The 15,893-nt window shown below is 36.9% G+C and overlaps 1 protein-coding gene across 1 annotated transcript; it reads right to left on the bottom strand.

Annotated features, from left to right (window-relative positions):
* Nucleotides 1-4,670: 4,670 nt before the first annotated feature.
* Nucleotides 4,671-12,809, bottom strand: myg1 (myg1 exonuclease). Its single transcript, XM_027165352.2, has 7 exons — nucleotides 12,547-12,809; nucleotides 12,334-12,446; nucleotides 11,510-11,669; nucleotides 8,213-8,362; nucleotides 7,939-8,061; nucleotides 7,687-7,868; nucleotides 4,671-5,000 (listed from the first exon to the last, which is right to left on the bottom strand). The coding sequence occupies exons 1-7, from the start codon at nucleotides 12,766-12,768 to the stop codon at nucleotides 4,811-4,813; spliced, it is 1,140 nt and encodes a 379-aa protein (XP_027021153.2). The 5' UTR covers nucleotides 12,769-12,809; the 3' UTR covers nucleotides 4,671-4,810.
* Nucleotides 12,810-15,893: the final 3,084 nt, after the last annotated feature.

The following is a 15,893-nucleotide window of genomic DNA, read 5'->3' as shown; positions in this document are numbered from 1 at the left end:
AAAAAAAAAACAGACTCGGCTTTTATTTCCTGGTATTTACATTTAGATATTTTATACAACAAAACATTAAAGCTTAGGTATTTGACCAACCAATTTAGTGTCTGCAAAATAATTGGATCAGGTATACATATACCTTGATTGCAATTATTGCATCAAAACTGCCAAAATCACCAAATTGTTGACTTCATCTTTTGATAGTTTTACCTCTTTCAGTGTTAATTGTTTAGGGGAGTTCTTTGTCCACTCTCCATTTCAAGAGCTGAAATACATGCTTAGCTGAAATAAGGTCTTGTTGTGTTGGCAATGTGTTTTTGGATCATTGTTTTGCTGCATGTTAAAGCTCCTCCTGCTTATTTTGGATGGCAAATTGGCAGACATTAGACTGTAGAAATTTAGTTCCTGTAAATTGAATTTATTATTTGCTGTACACTGAATTTATTGTACTGTTACATCACGAGTTAAATAATCAAAAAAGAAGAGTGAGCCTGTTCCAGAAGTGACACCAACTTTACCATGTTTTGCACATGATGTATATTTGGGATCCTGAACAGATCCTTCAGATTTCTCCACAATTTGGCTTTTTAAATTCCAATCTGAACTTCTTATTCCTACTACTAATTAGTGATTTGCATATTGTGGTATAGCCTCTACACTGTATTTCTGCTGTCTTCAAATGATTGTGCTATGTTGGTTTTTCTTCACAGCATTCACTGTCATCAACTGTTGCTTTATTTATTTTTCAGGACATTACAAATTGGATTGGTTGCTTTGCTTATACGCAATGATTGTGCACTGATTTTCCTCCTTCTCTCTGCTTTAAAATGGCTTGATTTTCTCCCATAGACAGCTCTTTAGTCTTCATGTTGGCTTATCCTTTTTAACAACATATGCAGTCTTCACAGGTGAAAGTAAAGGCTAAAAACAAAAGTCAATGTTTAGAGTTATTACAATCTATCTATCAGAACACAACTACAAAAAAAGAATTGCCCTTGCCAATCCAATTGCTGCAAGTGTGAATGTATGTGGTGCTGCACATACAGAAAACAATTTCAAGCAGTGGCAGCCAATGCTTTTCAAATATTGTTTATTATAAACAGTAAAATGACAATTAAAATAATTCATTAAAAATAAATCACTATTTGTACAATTGTAATGACACTTTTATCGCTCTCATTTTAAGAATCACACTGGGAAAACATTTTAAGAAAAAAAAATAAACATTTAAAGAAAAAAGCATGGGTAACAAAGAAAATTCAAGCACATATAAAAAAAAGTAAACAGTTTTCCAAAATTTTTAAACAAGTTTTAATATCTTGTAATATTTAGAAGTGCATCTAATTGCAATCTAATTATTCCTGTCTCTATTTGAGACTGACTGATCAACTTGTCAGCTTTGATTTGTTTGTGAATGAATCAGTGTTTCTAAACAAATCTTTTAAATGAACAAATCATTTTTGTTTACTTCCATGTATTAACTTATATTTCCTATTCACTTATGTCCCATAAAACACTTGACTGCTTTAAACAATATTCACAGATTGTGGTAATGTGTGGGCTGTGAATGGGCATATCTTTGTTTAGACCAATTAAATGAAAATGCCCCTTACTGAACAAGGGCGGTAGTGAATCTGTCTGAACTGAAAGAACTAGTTAGTGGATGAGATGAATAGATTCAACAAACAACATATGGTATTCATTTAGTCTTTTAGTCTTACTGGTTCAACAAGGGTTGAAGAGGGTGAGAGCAATGCTATGAAGAAAATGTCAGTGTCAAGGTCAGCTTTATTGTCAATTCTGCTATATGTACAGAACACACACACACACACACACACACACACACACACACACACACACACACACACACACACACACACACACACACACACACACACACACACACACACACATATATATGTATATATATATATCTGCCACTGCTGGGCCCTTGAGCAAGGGCTTTAACCCTCAAGTGCTCAGTTGTTTTAAAAATGAGATGTAAGTTTCTCTGGATAAGGTGCGTCTACCCAATGCCATAAAAATGGTATCTCCTTTGGAGATCTATTAATGCAAGTGAAGATGTCAAAAGGGCCTTCTATGTTGGAATTAAGCCAATCGTATTTGATAAAGAAATGAAATCTTAAAAAGAAATGAAATCTCTTACTCCATTTGACATGTTCTGAATCTGAGAGTAATGTGACATGAAAAGTCTGATTGATTTACTATGTTTTGTGAATATGTGACTATTTACTTTTTATCTTTGTAACATGACATTAGTCCAGTGTGAGGAAATAACTTTGATTTTGTTTCTAGTCAAATTCAAGCAAACAGTTTAAGAACAATGACTGATTTGTGAATGGTGTGAGTGGTGAATATTACATGTTTTTTGTTGGAAAACAGGATAGATGCCCTCTTTAAATAGACAGTAGTGTAAATGAATTGAGCAGTGTATGTTTGAGATTAAATATGTACACATGGAGTAACCAGACAAATCTCTGCAATCACGTTTGATTTTCGGCTTATTTCAAACAAATAAAATATATAGTTGTTACTATTAAACCATTGGCAATAATTAATTAATTGATTATTAAATAGTAAGCAGTCATCAAGATTTATGGGAATTACTGTGAAAAAATAAAATTGAGGCAATATTCTATGGAAAAACAAGATAATAAATGTAATAATGTCCATTACATGCAACAAAAAAACCTAAATTTGTCAAACAATAATTCATTAAGATTTAAAACACTGAAGGCTGATCTAGAAAACATATATGTAGAGAATGCTGGAGGTGGATTTGGTAGGTCAAGTGGATGGAAGTAGAAGGGAAAAAACAATATTTTGTCAAAACCAGAAAAATTTCATTTGGAAAATAAAATTGGGAAATTACCAAATGAATAATAAACAAATGAATAATGTGTTCATAATGATAATCCTAAGAATGTGTCTATGTAAGTCAATTTTATATTTATTTTTTTCATGAATTTGTACGGCTCGCTTATTCATCAGACCAATAATTTTTTTTTCATAGTAATTTATTCTACAACAAAAATCACAAAGGATACCACAGATTTCAGAACTTACAGATTGGATACATAGTCGAAAAGTCAGACAATAAAAGTTGGATGACCTAAAAAAAAAATTTTTTCGCAAAAAGACTGGGATAAAATTCCAAAGTCTGGCTGTGTGAAATCAATAGTATCTTCTGACACTGTCTGTGCACTTCATGCTTCCTGCTGCTGACCAACTTTATGGAGATGCAGATTTCATTTTCCAACAGAACTTGGCACCTGCACACAGTGCCAAAGCTACCAGTACCTGGTTTAAGGACCATGGGATCCCTGTTCTTAATTGGCCAGCAAACTCGCCTGACTTTAACCCCTATGGGGTATTGTGAAGAGGAAGATGCGATATGCCAGACCCAACAATGCAGAAGGGCTGAGGGCCACTATCAGAGCAACCTGGGCTCTCATAACACCTGAGCAGTGCCACAGACTGATCGACTCTATGCCATGCCGCATTGCTGCAGTAATTCAGGCAAAAGGAGCCCCAACTAAATATTGAGTGCTTTACATGCTCATACTTTTCATGTTCATACTTTTCAGTTGGCCCAGATTTCTAAAAATCCTTTCTTTGTATTGGTCTGAAGTAATATTCAAATTTTCTGAGATACTGAATTTGGGATTTTCCTTATTTGTCAGTTATAATCAAAATTAAAAGAGATAAACATCTGAAATATATCAGTCTGTGTGTAATGTATGAATATAATATAGAAGTTTCACCTTTTGAATTAATGGAATTAATGAAATAAATCAACTTTTTGATGATATTCTAATTATATGACCAGCACCTGTAGGTACATACAATAAATTAAACTCTGGTCCTAAACCATGAATAAAGTTATTCTATTCTAATTACAATGTTTTTCACAAGGACTTTACTGATTTAACCTGCAACTTATTACCAATCATATAGACTAGGCCAGGGGTCAGCAACCTCAAACACTCAAAGAGAGATTTGGAAAAAAAACAGAAAGAAAAAAAACAGGAATCCACAAAATTCTTTTGACATCTAAAATGAAGATAACTGCATATGTCGTTTTTTACCTTTATGGAAAGTATAGAAAAAACTGTAGTGTGTTGCATTTATGAAATCAATGGACTGCTACCGAGTAAACAAAATTTTATTTCTGCAAGCAAACAAAAATATTTTGAACTAACCTGAACAAAAAAGATGCTGGGTTGAAGGTTACGTTCAAATAAAATGTTCAGTGTCTAATTGAGTCCTCTTCGTATTCATGACATCAAAATTTTAACTTGCTGGCTGCAGTCGGATTTCGCAAGTCGGCAGTTATGACGCATATTTTGAGCGACAAAAAAATTAAACACGGTTTATTTTAATGTTGTAAGAGCATCATAATCTGAGAATTTCATTTTTTTAAAAACTAACTAAATAAAATAAATTTAAATAAAAAATGTATTTTCCAAATCTACAGGGAAAAAGCCACTTGCGGGTTGCCGACCCCTGGACTAGTGGTTGGAAATTACATTAGGGAGTCACACTATATTAATACATCAATACATACTTCAATTTCAAGTTAACAGCTAACCATTTCACACCGTCATCTAGAAGGATTTCAAATAATTTCACAAAAAAAAAAAGTCTGGAGATAATTTCAGTGATTATTTAAATTTTATTTTTGAGTTGATTTGAACAAACAATGTAAATGCAGACTAAGACAACATTTCATTTTTAGAAAATTTAAGGATAAACTTGCAGAGGTGAGACTATGCAATAAAACAAAGTTGCCTTATCAACCACTTGCTTTGTTCTCTGCTTTGTAAGAAGCTTGCAAGGTTCTTCTAGCCATTTCAAGAGCTCCTTCCTTGGTTTTGTTTCCTCCAATGAAGCCACTGGCATGAACAAAGACACAATCAGGGATTCCACTGAACTGGGACAAGGCATTGTCCCTAAGCCCACGCCATTCTTCCGGCAGTGACAGCCTGTGTAATAAGTGGATAAATAAACAACTGGTAAAGTTACAACAGTTCAACATAATTTCCTGTGGCTGAACTGGAACAAATCATAGCCACACTCAAAATTCTAGTGAAAAGCTTTCCCAGAAAAATAACTAGAGAAAATCATAATCATCTTTATGCTTATCCCAATAAAAAAAATGGACGTCCTTGCTTAGCACTGCCTGTTTATGTACAGTTATGGAAAAAGGAAAGAATGCCTTCAATTCTGATTTTAGGTAAGAGATACTTTTATGTAGCTGTGTGGTCCTTATAAACTTCTATAAACTGAAAAAAAAATTACCTCAGGCTATGGCAACGACAACGTATTTAAATTTCCACAAAATGTAAAGCAACATTTAGCAAACAGCTGGGTAAACATAAGTACATTCTATAATTCAGAAACATGGCAAAACTTTAGCAACAGTAAAAATTCTCTGTAGGATTAATAAGTCTCATACTTTTAGAAAGATTTTGGCACACTTTTCTTTACATCATCATTTCTATTCATGTTTGAGGGCATTTACTTACACAAAACTCTCTTTAGATACTGCTCATCATTTCAATGGGGTGTCCTAGACGTGGCATTTTAAACATTTTTTTACATGTTTAACCATTCAATATAAATTTTCTGGTGTATTTGTGGTCATTGTCTCATTTCATTCCAATATGAGTAATAGGAAGTGGAGTACTACACTTCAGCTGGTACACGTAATTAGCACTATATTGTTTAGATTGGGTTTGGGTGAAGAGGGCTATTTATATTGAAGTAAGAAGACATTCAATGGTGCATGACCGTTTACGAACCCTTTAGAATTTTCTACCTAAAATGTTTTCAGGTTTTTCAAACAAGCCCTAAAAGTAGAAAAAGACTGAGGAAAATGATCTAAAATTACATATCTGTGCATTGCAAAAGTATGTGAAACTCCAGGATTAACAATTAACTTGAAGCTAAATTTAGAGGCAGATGGATTAAATCAATATCACAATTGGGGAAACTAAGATACTTAGACAGCCATGTGATTACTCAAGTTTGTTGACAGTAGTGTGGAAGGATGCTTTACCCTCGCGTTACCTTCTAGCTCTCTCTTTTAATTATGCTATAATAATTGTTAACTACTATTTTAACAACCGAATATGTCTTTAACAAATCTAGTAATCTGTTCTCTCGGTCTGTCAAACCACATGTGCATAAGTGCTGTCCTATGTGTCGACTGGGCCAGATCTTGATGTCAATAGTATTACAGGGTTCCTACAGGTTTCTTCCAGTTAAATTCAAGTCTTTTTAAGACCTTTTTAAGACCATTTATATAAAAAATTAATACCTATTTCACGTCCCTACCAGCAAAGAAAACAAAATCCTTGAATCCTTGAAATGTGGAATGGGTAAAAGATAAGCCAAGCAGTGTGAAAAATATTGTTTTTCGTAGTCGCATTGAGACTCTCATCAAACATAAGAACGAACGGCGATTTGTTGACTTTGGACACCAGGTCTTCTTTGATGTGGATAGCTAAACCAAACTTGGCTATGTAAGCTGTTTTGTCGGGACCGCAAGTAAACGTTTTAGCGATGTCGGAGTCAGGGAACATGCACTTGAAAAGCTCGGAGATACCCTCATTTCCATTGTAGGACTGGTGTTTAGCGATTGTGTCACGGGTCCACAACACCTCGGCTTTCATTGTTGGTGTGGACCTAAAAGCTGTGCGCAGATCCAAGCTAGTTGTGGCCATAGCTGGAGGGTCTGCGGCACTAGCAGCAAGCTGGCTAACATTAGCTCCTGTTGCCACTTCAGGCACATTAGCAGATAGCTGGCTAACATTAGAAGGTTGAAACACGCAGGCGATGGAAGGAGTTTGTTTATGTCTTGAAAGTGTTTATGTGTTTGGACGACTTGGCATGAGACTCTAATGCCTTCATTCCCATTGTACAGTACCTAGCTGAATCCTTTTTTGCATACGGTGCAAAACGCCTCAAAAACGTTGTTGTCCACTGGTTTTAACCAATGACGAAACGAGTTTTTATCCAGCCACGCTTCATTAAATTAACATTTCCCCATAACCTCAGAATGAAATTGGTAGCTAGCTAATGTAAAAACAAACTTTAAAAATATAACTGCGTGAGTCAGTCAACCTTTCCTGTGGAATGCTGAGATTTTCATTAATATCTCACGCTTCTCCTTTCTTGTTGTGTTGTGTCGTAGCACGTGATCTTCCTGTACTGAAGGCATCGCGTGTTCGCAGTATTTTGTACGGTGACCCGGGGCTGCGTTGTGTTCTCAATTATTGGTTCCGCCACTCTTTTATACTACATCATTTAATCAAAATAATCGTGGTTGACAAATGAAACTTTTGAGGAAAATTACAATATGGAGAAGTTACATACAGCACATTTTTTAAGACCCAGACATCAAAATTCAAGACTTTTAAAGACTTTTTAAGGTATTATTTCCAAATTAATAAATTCAATGCTTTTAAGACTTTTTAAGACCCTGCGGGAACCCTGTATTAAAATAATATATATTTAAACTAGCTTGACAAATCTGCAGGTGACGGCTCTAAATACATATCTAAAAGATGTATCACACTTCTAACGGAATAAAATATAAATAGTCACTGCCAACATTTCAACACTAACAATACCAAAATCCAGCAACTTTAGTGAACTGAACTTCACCTGTTGTTGAAGGTATTATGTCCTGCTGGTACACACTGGACTCTCCACTGCCCATTTTGGTCTGGGTAGAGCACAAACTTGATTGGGATATCCAGTTTAAGTTCTTTCTCCAGCAAGAAGAGATGTTCTTTCCAAGGGCATCCACCTTGATCCAACAAAACAATCTCTCCACTAGCATCCACCTAAACAATCCAAAATTGTCATAAGATAAAGCATTATGCATTGAAATTCATTATTGCAAATCTTGGTTACCTGATGCCTTGTCTGAATAGCAGCCTCCACTATCACTCGTGCTGGGATCCATGCATTTTGATAGTACTGCAACCGGTCTAAGAATTCTGCTCCCACCAGGGCAATGGCTTTGTTAAAACCCTCCTATATATCACACACACACACACACACACACACATAAATGCAAAATATATTACATATAAAAACAAAAAAGTTAACAATATTCCAAGATGTACTGTTAACATATTTCATAAAAGTTTTAAAACACAAAGGATTTTTCATTTTCCTTGCTAACCTCTGTGTCCTGGCAATCACTGTTCCAGCATGGGTTAAGATGACTGACTCGAGTACTAAGAGTGGTGTTGACAATATAACGTGCCTCGCCATCATACTGAGAAATTCCATTATCCACAGCATCTACTTCCTCCACAAAGTTCTCATACATCTGGAAGAAAAAACAGACAGTAGATTAAGATAATTTTGCATATTTTAACGTGTGCAATGAAAACATCTAGCAGAACCCCAGCAATAAACAGTGGGTCAAATAATGACTTTGTCAGCAGTCATAAAGCAATTAGTAATAAGCCAAAATATCTTTTGTAATGGTCAATAAACTGGACATCCAAGCACAATATATAATTAAATATACAATGGGTTACATTTAAGGGAAAATCCAGCCTTTATGTGCAGTATGCAGCACACTCTGGAAGGTGATGCTCTCATTTTTGTATTTTTTTTTAAAGAGAAGAGGACATCATATGACAGCATATTATAAAAGACCGAAAAATTGAATCAAACATTTATGAAAACACGTCTTTTTGACTTTTATGATCTTGTTTTGTTTTGGCCTGAACATTCTTTCTGTTCTGTTCAACATGTGCTGAGTAACAAACGTGCACTCTGTAACACACTCATCAAACTTGCAGTGTTTCTATCAGGATCATTCTGTTTAAGAAGTATTGAAACATGAATCATTTAAGGAACAAGTGAAAGGAGTTGGTGAGCTGTTAATCATAGCTAAGATTCATTGTAGTGAAAGTTTTGTTCCCCAGGAGGTTTGTTTGCTCCCCACCTGCCGGGAGGTTGTGCGAGCATTAAAGATAAATCTGTCCTGCTGTTCATACTGGCCAATATAGGGGTTTTTTACACCTGGTCACTTCATGCGTTTTCTGTGATCTGATAGCTATCCGACCATAAAAAGACCAGGTGTAAATGCCCTCCGAAACGGTTTAGAGACGGATATAAATCCTAGTGTAAATGGAACAGTTTTAACAAATCAGATAGCTATCAGATCAGAGAAAACACATGAAGTGACCAGGTGTAAAAAGGCCCTAACTCTAACTCTGATGTCTGTCTTGTGTTTGTGAATTGTAATAATGGGTGGAAGTGGCCACTCTAAACAAACTACCCATGATTGGATATATAATCATGGTTATGGTTAAATTTTTTTGGATAACATAGCAGGCTGGACCAAGTGGTTGGCAAAGAATGAAGAAACAGACTTTCGACGATTTAATCTGGGTTAAATGAAGATATTGTTTATCCTTTTATAGTTAAAACATGGCATTCTGCTTTCTAGAAAGATGCAGACTGCTGTATATGCCCCAATGTCCCCCTCACACACCTGGCCCAGTATGGAGTCAAGGCCTCGCTCTCTAAACTCCAATGGTCTAGAGCATTGTCAAAGGGATTGGATCCAGTTGATAAGTGGTAGAATTGCAGGACAGGATGAATTTTATGATCTCTTCTGTTGCTAGTGTTGGCAGTAAAAGAGAAGGGGGATCATGTTAATGTAGAGTAGAGGTGGTATGGATAGAAGTAAAGATCAGAAAGTTTTTCTCAATCTTCTCATCATAAAAAGAGTCGAAGACTTCAGCAGTCAAGGGAGATAACGCAAGTGCCCCAGGGGGGGTGAGTAGTGAAGTAGTGACTAAATCTAGCATTACTTGATTGGCATCTACTCCTTTAAAATACGCTGCAATTTACTAGACACGATAAAAGTGGTGGACATGAAGCAATTTTTTTTTAGATGGGATGTGCATCCTTGGGAAGAGGATTTGTAAAAATGGTTAAAATCCCTAACTAATAAATGTATAGCTATGTATGCATATCTAAAACCACGTTCCAAATGTTGTGTAGATCCTCCAGGTGCCATCAAAACATTAGTGACCTCTCGAGACATGGACTACACAAAAACTTCGAAGGTGTACGGTGGTATCTGTCACCAAAATGTTAGCAGCAGATTTTAAGTCTTGCAAGTTGTGAGGTAAGGCCTCCAGGGATTGGACTTGTTGTATAGCACATCCCACAGATGCTCAATTGTACTGAGATCTGGGGAAATGTGACAGAGCATACGGCAATCCTGCTAAAAGAGGGTACAGCCAGATTAATATTGTTGAGAAATGCTGTTGAAATACTGTTAAGGAGGATGTACTCTGTCTGCAACAATTTTTAGGCAGAATGGAGAAATTTTTTTACTGAGAAATATAAATTACAGTAAGTGGGAGAAAAATGCCTCACCATTATAATCAGTATATAATGATTATAATCAGTATTGAACATCTAAATATAAATTAAAGAAAAAAAAATCATTTCAATTTGCCAGCCACAGATTGATCATTTAAAAGCCATTTATAGAAAGTTTAAAATCATTTGGGTCACTTAAAATAAATCAAACCCGGTCGTAAGGCCAGACTTCCTAAAGTAAGGTTCATCCATCGTTAAACCATCATGGGCTACCCAAAACTTATCACAATATGAACAGAACTTGCTAAAATAGTATAATTGGTCCACAGACTGGTCCAGCATATTGGCAAGGTTATCATTGGTTTATATATTGGCTTGTGGTTATCATTATGGTCTTCAGGCTCAGGATAAACTAGAACTGTACTACTATACAGAGCTGGCTGGCATAGGCACAAAAACATCACCAGCCCTGTGTAACTGTACTGCACACATTGTATACATTTGAACATTTTGTGTATCTTTCTCTTTAATTTCCTGACTGCATAAGCCTCATTCTTTGTTCATCCTCTTCGCTTTCTGCATTATTTACTGTATGTATGGATGGTTGAGGTAGGTTTATATTAAGTCCTAATTTCATCTTTGTTCTAAAAATCATTTTAGACTATTTAGATTACATAAATGTGCATGCATCATACAATAATCTCCAATAACCACACATTCAACACACTTCTCAGTAGGTTCACATAAGGCAAGCCTTAGCTTTTAGTCATACTCTTAGCCAACCTGCAGCTTTAATAATATTGTAAAATATTATATTTAATAATATTGTAATATGAGTTCAAGTTTAGAATAGCGAATAACAAATACATGCATCACAGGCCTCTTTTGTAATCAAAACCTGCCCTGCATCCATTTACACAACTTCTAAACTGAGTTTAATTCAAAAGTTAGGTCCAAGGTCTGAATACTAATGTGCAGAATTTGGGCATTAAATCCTCAGTATGCATGCTTAATGTATCTGCCAAATGCTTAACACATGTCTAAACAGGGCCATATCTAAATTACCAAAGGTGCTTCTCCTTTATGTTTAAATCTATAGATTTTAATGTTTCTTACATAAATTAACCTTATCATGGAGGGTCTCCAGCTGGCTGGTTCCCTCTGCTAACTGTGTAAGGTGAGAAAGGATTCGATGACCAAAGTGAAGATAGACCAACCCTGCTGAGCTCAACTTGGTTACCCATGGCTTCTCTGGGCATAGGCTTTTGAAGGTCTCCTTAAAGGACCTAGGAAGAAAAACAGGAGGAATATTAACTAAGTAAAGTTAGAATATCTCCTTGAAACATTTTGTAGGTTGTGTTGTCATTTGCAATGTTTGCTATAAATGGTGCTATTATCACTTAAGCATGTCTTTCTCAAAATCTGGCTTCAGCAAGAGGAAATGCCATGAATACATGAATACTTTCAACTGTGGCTTTTCTTTTATTATGGGACAGCACTAAAAATTGTTTCACCTAATGTTGCATTTGAGTTAAAGTTCAAACTACTCAACTTGAAACTGCGATGCCTGTTTCACACTTTTTGCATGTGCAGAGCAGAAGCAGCACAGATGAAGTGAAGTGCAGACATTGTGCTTTCATGCTGCCAGTATGAAAGCACAATGTCTGCACTTCACTTCATCTGTGTTGAATGTTGAATGCAACTAGAGGGAACACTTGATCAAAAGGCTTTTTATACCTACTGATGTAATTTATGCATTTATTCCCATTGTTTTCATTCTCTTTGTTTTCTGTGTGGTGTGATTACAACACAGACAAATGGCCATCTGTTGCTAAGCTTAAGAAGGAAGACGAGATGGAGACTTTGGGTTGATGCTGGTCACGTGTTCGTTTATGATTGCATAAAAAGTACAATTTTCTCTTTTTATGTACGTAGATGATCAGAAATTACCTCTGATGATGGTCGTAACGGTGTTGTTTGGGATCATAGACTCCGCCCACATCGACCACAACATCACACTTGGCCAATTCTACTGGGTCACGTGTCCGAATTATTTCAGCATCCTTTTGGGGAGGAAAAAATGAAAACGTAGCAATTGGTAAACATTCATGAAACTATTCAAACAACGATTCTTGTCAATTTTTTTTAATTAGTAAAGTTAACCTTGTACTCTGGTAGCTGACGTAGCATATAGCATGCTAAAACCTCATCACAGTGAAAAGTACCGTTGTGTGTACCAATTTTAACAGAAGACATTTTTACTAAGCAACGATTTTGCTTGAAAATGAGTCTACTCTGGGTTTTAACGATGTGCGATTTCTTTTGCAGCAAGAATTTAGGACTAGGACTACACCTTAAAAAAACCGGACAGATGTGAGAAAGCATGTGAAACCTTCTTCTTCTTCCGTGTTTATTGGCGGTTTGCAGAAAGACTTAGAAGGTGCATTTCGGCCACCTACTGGATTGGAGTGTGAAGTGCAGATTTTTTTCTCAAATTTGTGATAAATTATTGACTGCTTTGGGCCATTCCTTAGCAAGACTTGAGATATGAACTAATTGCAAAAGGATGGGAGGTGAAATACATTTATAATTATTATTAAGTTAACTATTGTGTATAGTGCGTGCAAACGAGGGGTTTGGAGCTTTTTTGTAAAACGCTTACAACGGTTGGACATTACATGAATCTGCGTTCGAGGGAACTTGTAATTGGAATTACTTATAAATTCTTTTGAGTTTCCATGTTGACATGTATGCATCATGAAAGTCCTGCAGATTATTTAGGCACATTTTCATGCTGTTTCATGTAAAATCAAAATCCAGGGTGAAAAATAGAAAAACCACAGCTAGACCAACAATAAATCTGGAAAATCCAAAGAACGAATACTAATATGAGGAGAAAACTGGAACCTAGAGACAACAGGAGGACACGGTAACCAGGAATGGTGAGATGACTTAATTTGAAATAAGAAATAAATTGAGAGAGCACGTGGTGAAGAAGGTCCAAAAGAGACACGACTAAATAGCATAGACAGGAAAGAAGATGGTGGGACCCCAGAAGAGCAGGGAATGGGACGATTTACAACCCAGAAGTCGGCATAACAAAACCAGAGGGAGAGCCATGCCAGCTGACAGTTAGTGAAATGATTACTGATCATAAGTTTAGTGTTCTACACTTAATAGAAACGTAAGGTTACTTGCGTAACCCCGAGTGAGGTATCTCACTATGGGAAACACCTAAGGCGTGATAGACTATGAAAGCACCAATTACACCACGTCTGTCTGCAGGGCAAGTCACAGCTCACCACCCGGGTCCTATATATACAGCTGTGATCACTACAAATACAATCTAAGCCTGCTCTTCCCTCATGTAATGCGAAAAGGGAAATTTGGTGAGATACCTCATTATGTTTTCAGAGAACCGGGGTTACGCAAGTAACATTATGTTTTCTTTCAAACATTCGTTCTTTATCTCACTATGGGAATGATACAGCCCACTCCTGTAGTGCATCTCGCTGGAAAGCCCTGGCAAAAATAAAAAAATTCATGGGCTGACTTGGAAAACTGTATGAGCCATAGACGGCACAGTGACACCCAGACTGCAGAATTTGACGAATGTGTACAGCGAAGCCCAGCTTCACTTAAAAAGCATTGAAAAGCATTTCACTGCATGTCGTACCCTGTATGTATGTGTATGTGACAAATAAAATTTGATTTGATTTGATTTGAGCTGGCTGCCACGCAAATATCTCTTACCGAGACTTCTTTGAACAAAGCCCATGATGAAGCCATGGCTCGTGTCTTAAGCAATAGTTTATTGCTCTTTCTGAACGATCAATTCTTGTTAATATACTGGCTTAATGTTCGTACAGGACACACCATGTGTGATTCACCTTCCTCCTCCAAAGCCACACTCCAAGCTTTCAAGTTTGCAAGCTAAATCGTGCAATTGCACTGAGCACCTCATTGGCAATTACCTGCATTACAGGGAGGGTGGGACTGGAAGAAGAGAGAATGGTCCGCCTGTTCGGATGCAGGTGGTGAGCCACTGATTGTTCTACCTTAGGTGGGTTTAAAAGCCCAAGCCCCTCCATCTCATTCACATCTAGTGAAGAGTAACCCTTGATGGGCACTCTGTGAGAGATGTGCTTGTCCCACAACCACTTCATTTCAGCCACACATGCTGGTAAAGTGGGAACCAGCTGTTTAGTCAAGGAAAGGTGGGAAGGGAGACTCCCGTCATAAATATCACGTTCGCTTTCCTTGACTAAAGGTGGGAAGGGAGATGGATGTCAAGGAGGACAATGCCATGAGTTCACTACTTTGTACACTCATGGCAATGTCCCCCTCATCATCCGGCTCCTCTATAAGTTGACGAGCTAGTTCATCCCCTCCGTCTCCTTGCCCTCCTCCAGGAGTCGGTGGTCAAATAGTGACGTGGGATTGGGGAGCTCTGAGTCCATAATATACCCCCACGAGGAAACTACCTGCGGGAAAGAGAACAAACCTCTTTAACCTAATGGGCTGCAGAGAGACGGAGATCTTTGTGTCCACCCGAAGCTTTCTAGGATACTTGCCGGCATAACTCGGCAATTTCAATAATTTCTTTAATTATTTCAATGCGAATACTGAGAATATCAGGCAGAAAATTTAGATTATTCATTTAAAAGTAAACAATTTAATAAATAAGAGACTCAAATGTCACTAATTTCTTCCTTAAAATGATCAACCTACATACTAGATCCCTTACCGACATGTTTCAGATAATGCCATTAGCTATTAAAACCTTTTTAAAAAGATCAGAAACAAGATCACATCCTAACTATATCCAGAAGATATGAACATATCACTCCTATCATATCCACACTGCATTGGCTTCCAGTCAAATCATTGCATTAATTATAAAACTCTATTACTGACCTATAAAGCACTGAAAGGTCTCGTGCCACAGTACCTGAGCAATCTCGCTTTTTTATGAATAGTTTTTCCTTCATAAAGGAAAAAGATCTGTAGAGTTCATGGGCATAAAGTGTTTGGTAAACTGGGATGTTTGGATAGTGTCACCTTGCCACTTACACAAGTGCACAGGTTTGCTGACTGTGTAGAGGTTGGATGCCTAATTCACCGAACTTTGGCTCTCCCTTGTAGTTCCTGTACTGTATGCTGTCTGTATTGCTTGCTAGTGCACATAGTCCCTGTCCCTGTGCACATACTGTAATGTTACACACTGCACATAATGTACTTTGTCTTTAACCATCACATGATTACAAGCTTTCCTAATAATTCTCTCTCTCTCTCTCTCTCTCTCTCTCTCTCTCTCTCTCTCTCTCTCTCTCTCTCTCTCTCTCTCTCACACACACACACACACACACACACACACACACACACACACACACACACACACACACACACTTGTGGATTTGAAACATTTCTAACGTCAAGACGTGCACAAGAATCCACAAATACTCCAGCCAATCGGACAACGGTCTCGTGGCGCTGACCAATCGTGGCAC

This window comes from Tachysurus fulvidraco, chromosome 2 (assembly GCF_022655615.1).
Source record: "Tachysurus fulvidraco isolate hzauxx_2018 chromosome 2, HZAU_PFXX_2.0, whole genome shotgun sequence".
NCBI classification, from domain to species: domain Eukaryota; kingdom Metazoa; phylum Chordata; class Actinopteri; order Siluriformes; family Bagridae; genus Tachysurus; species Tachysurus fulvidraco.
This window is presented reverse-complemented; position numbering and strand designations above follow the sequence as displayed.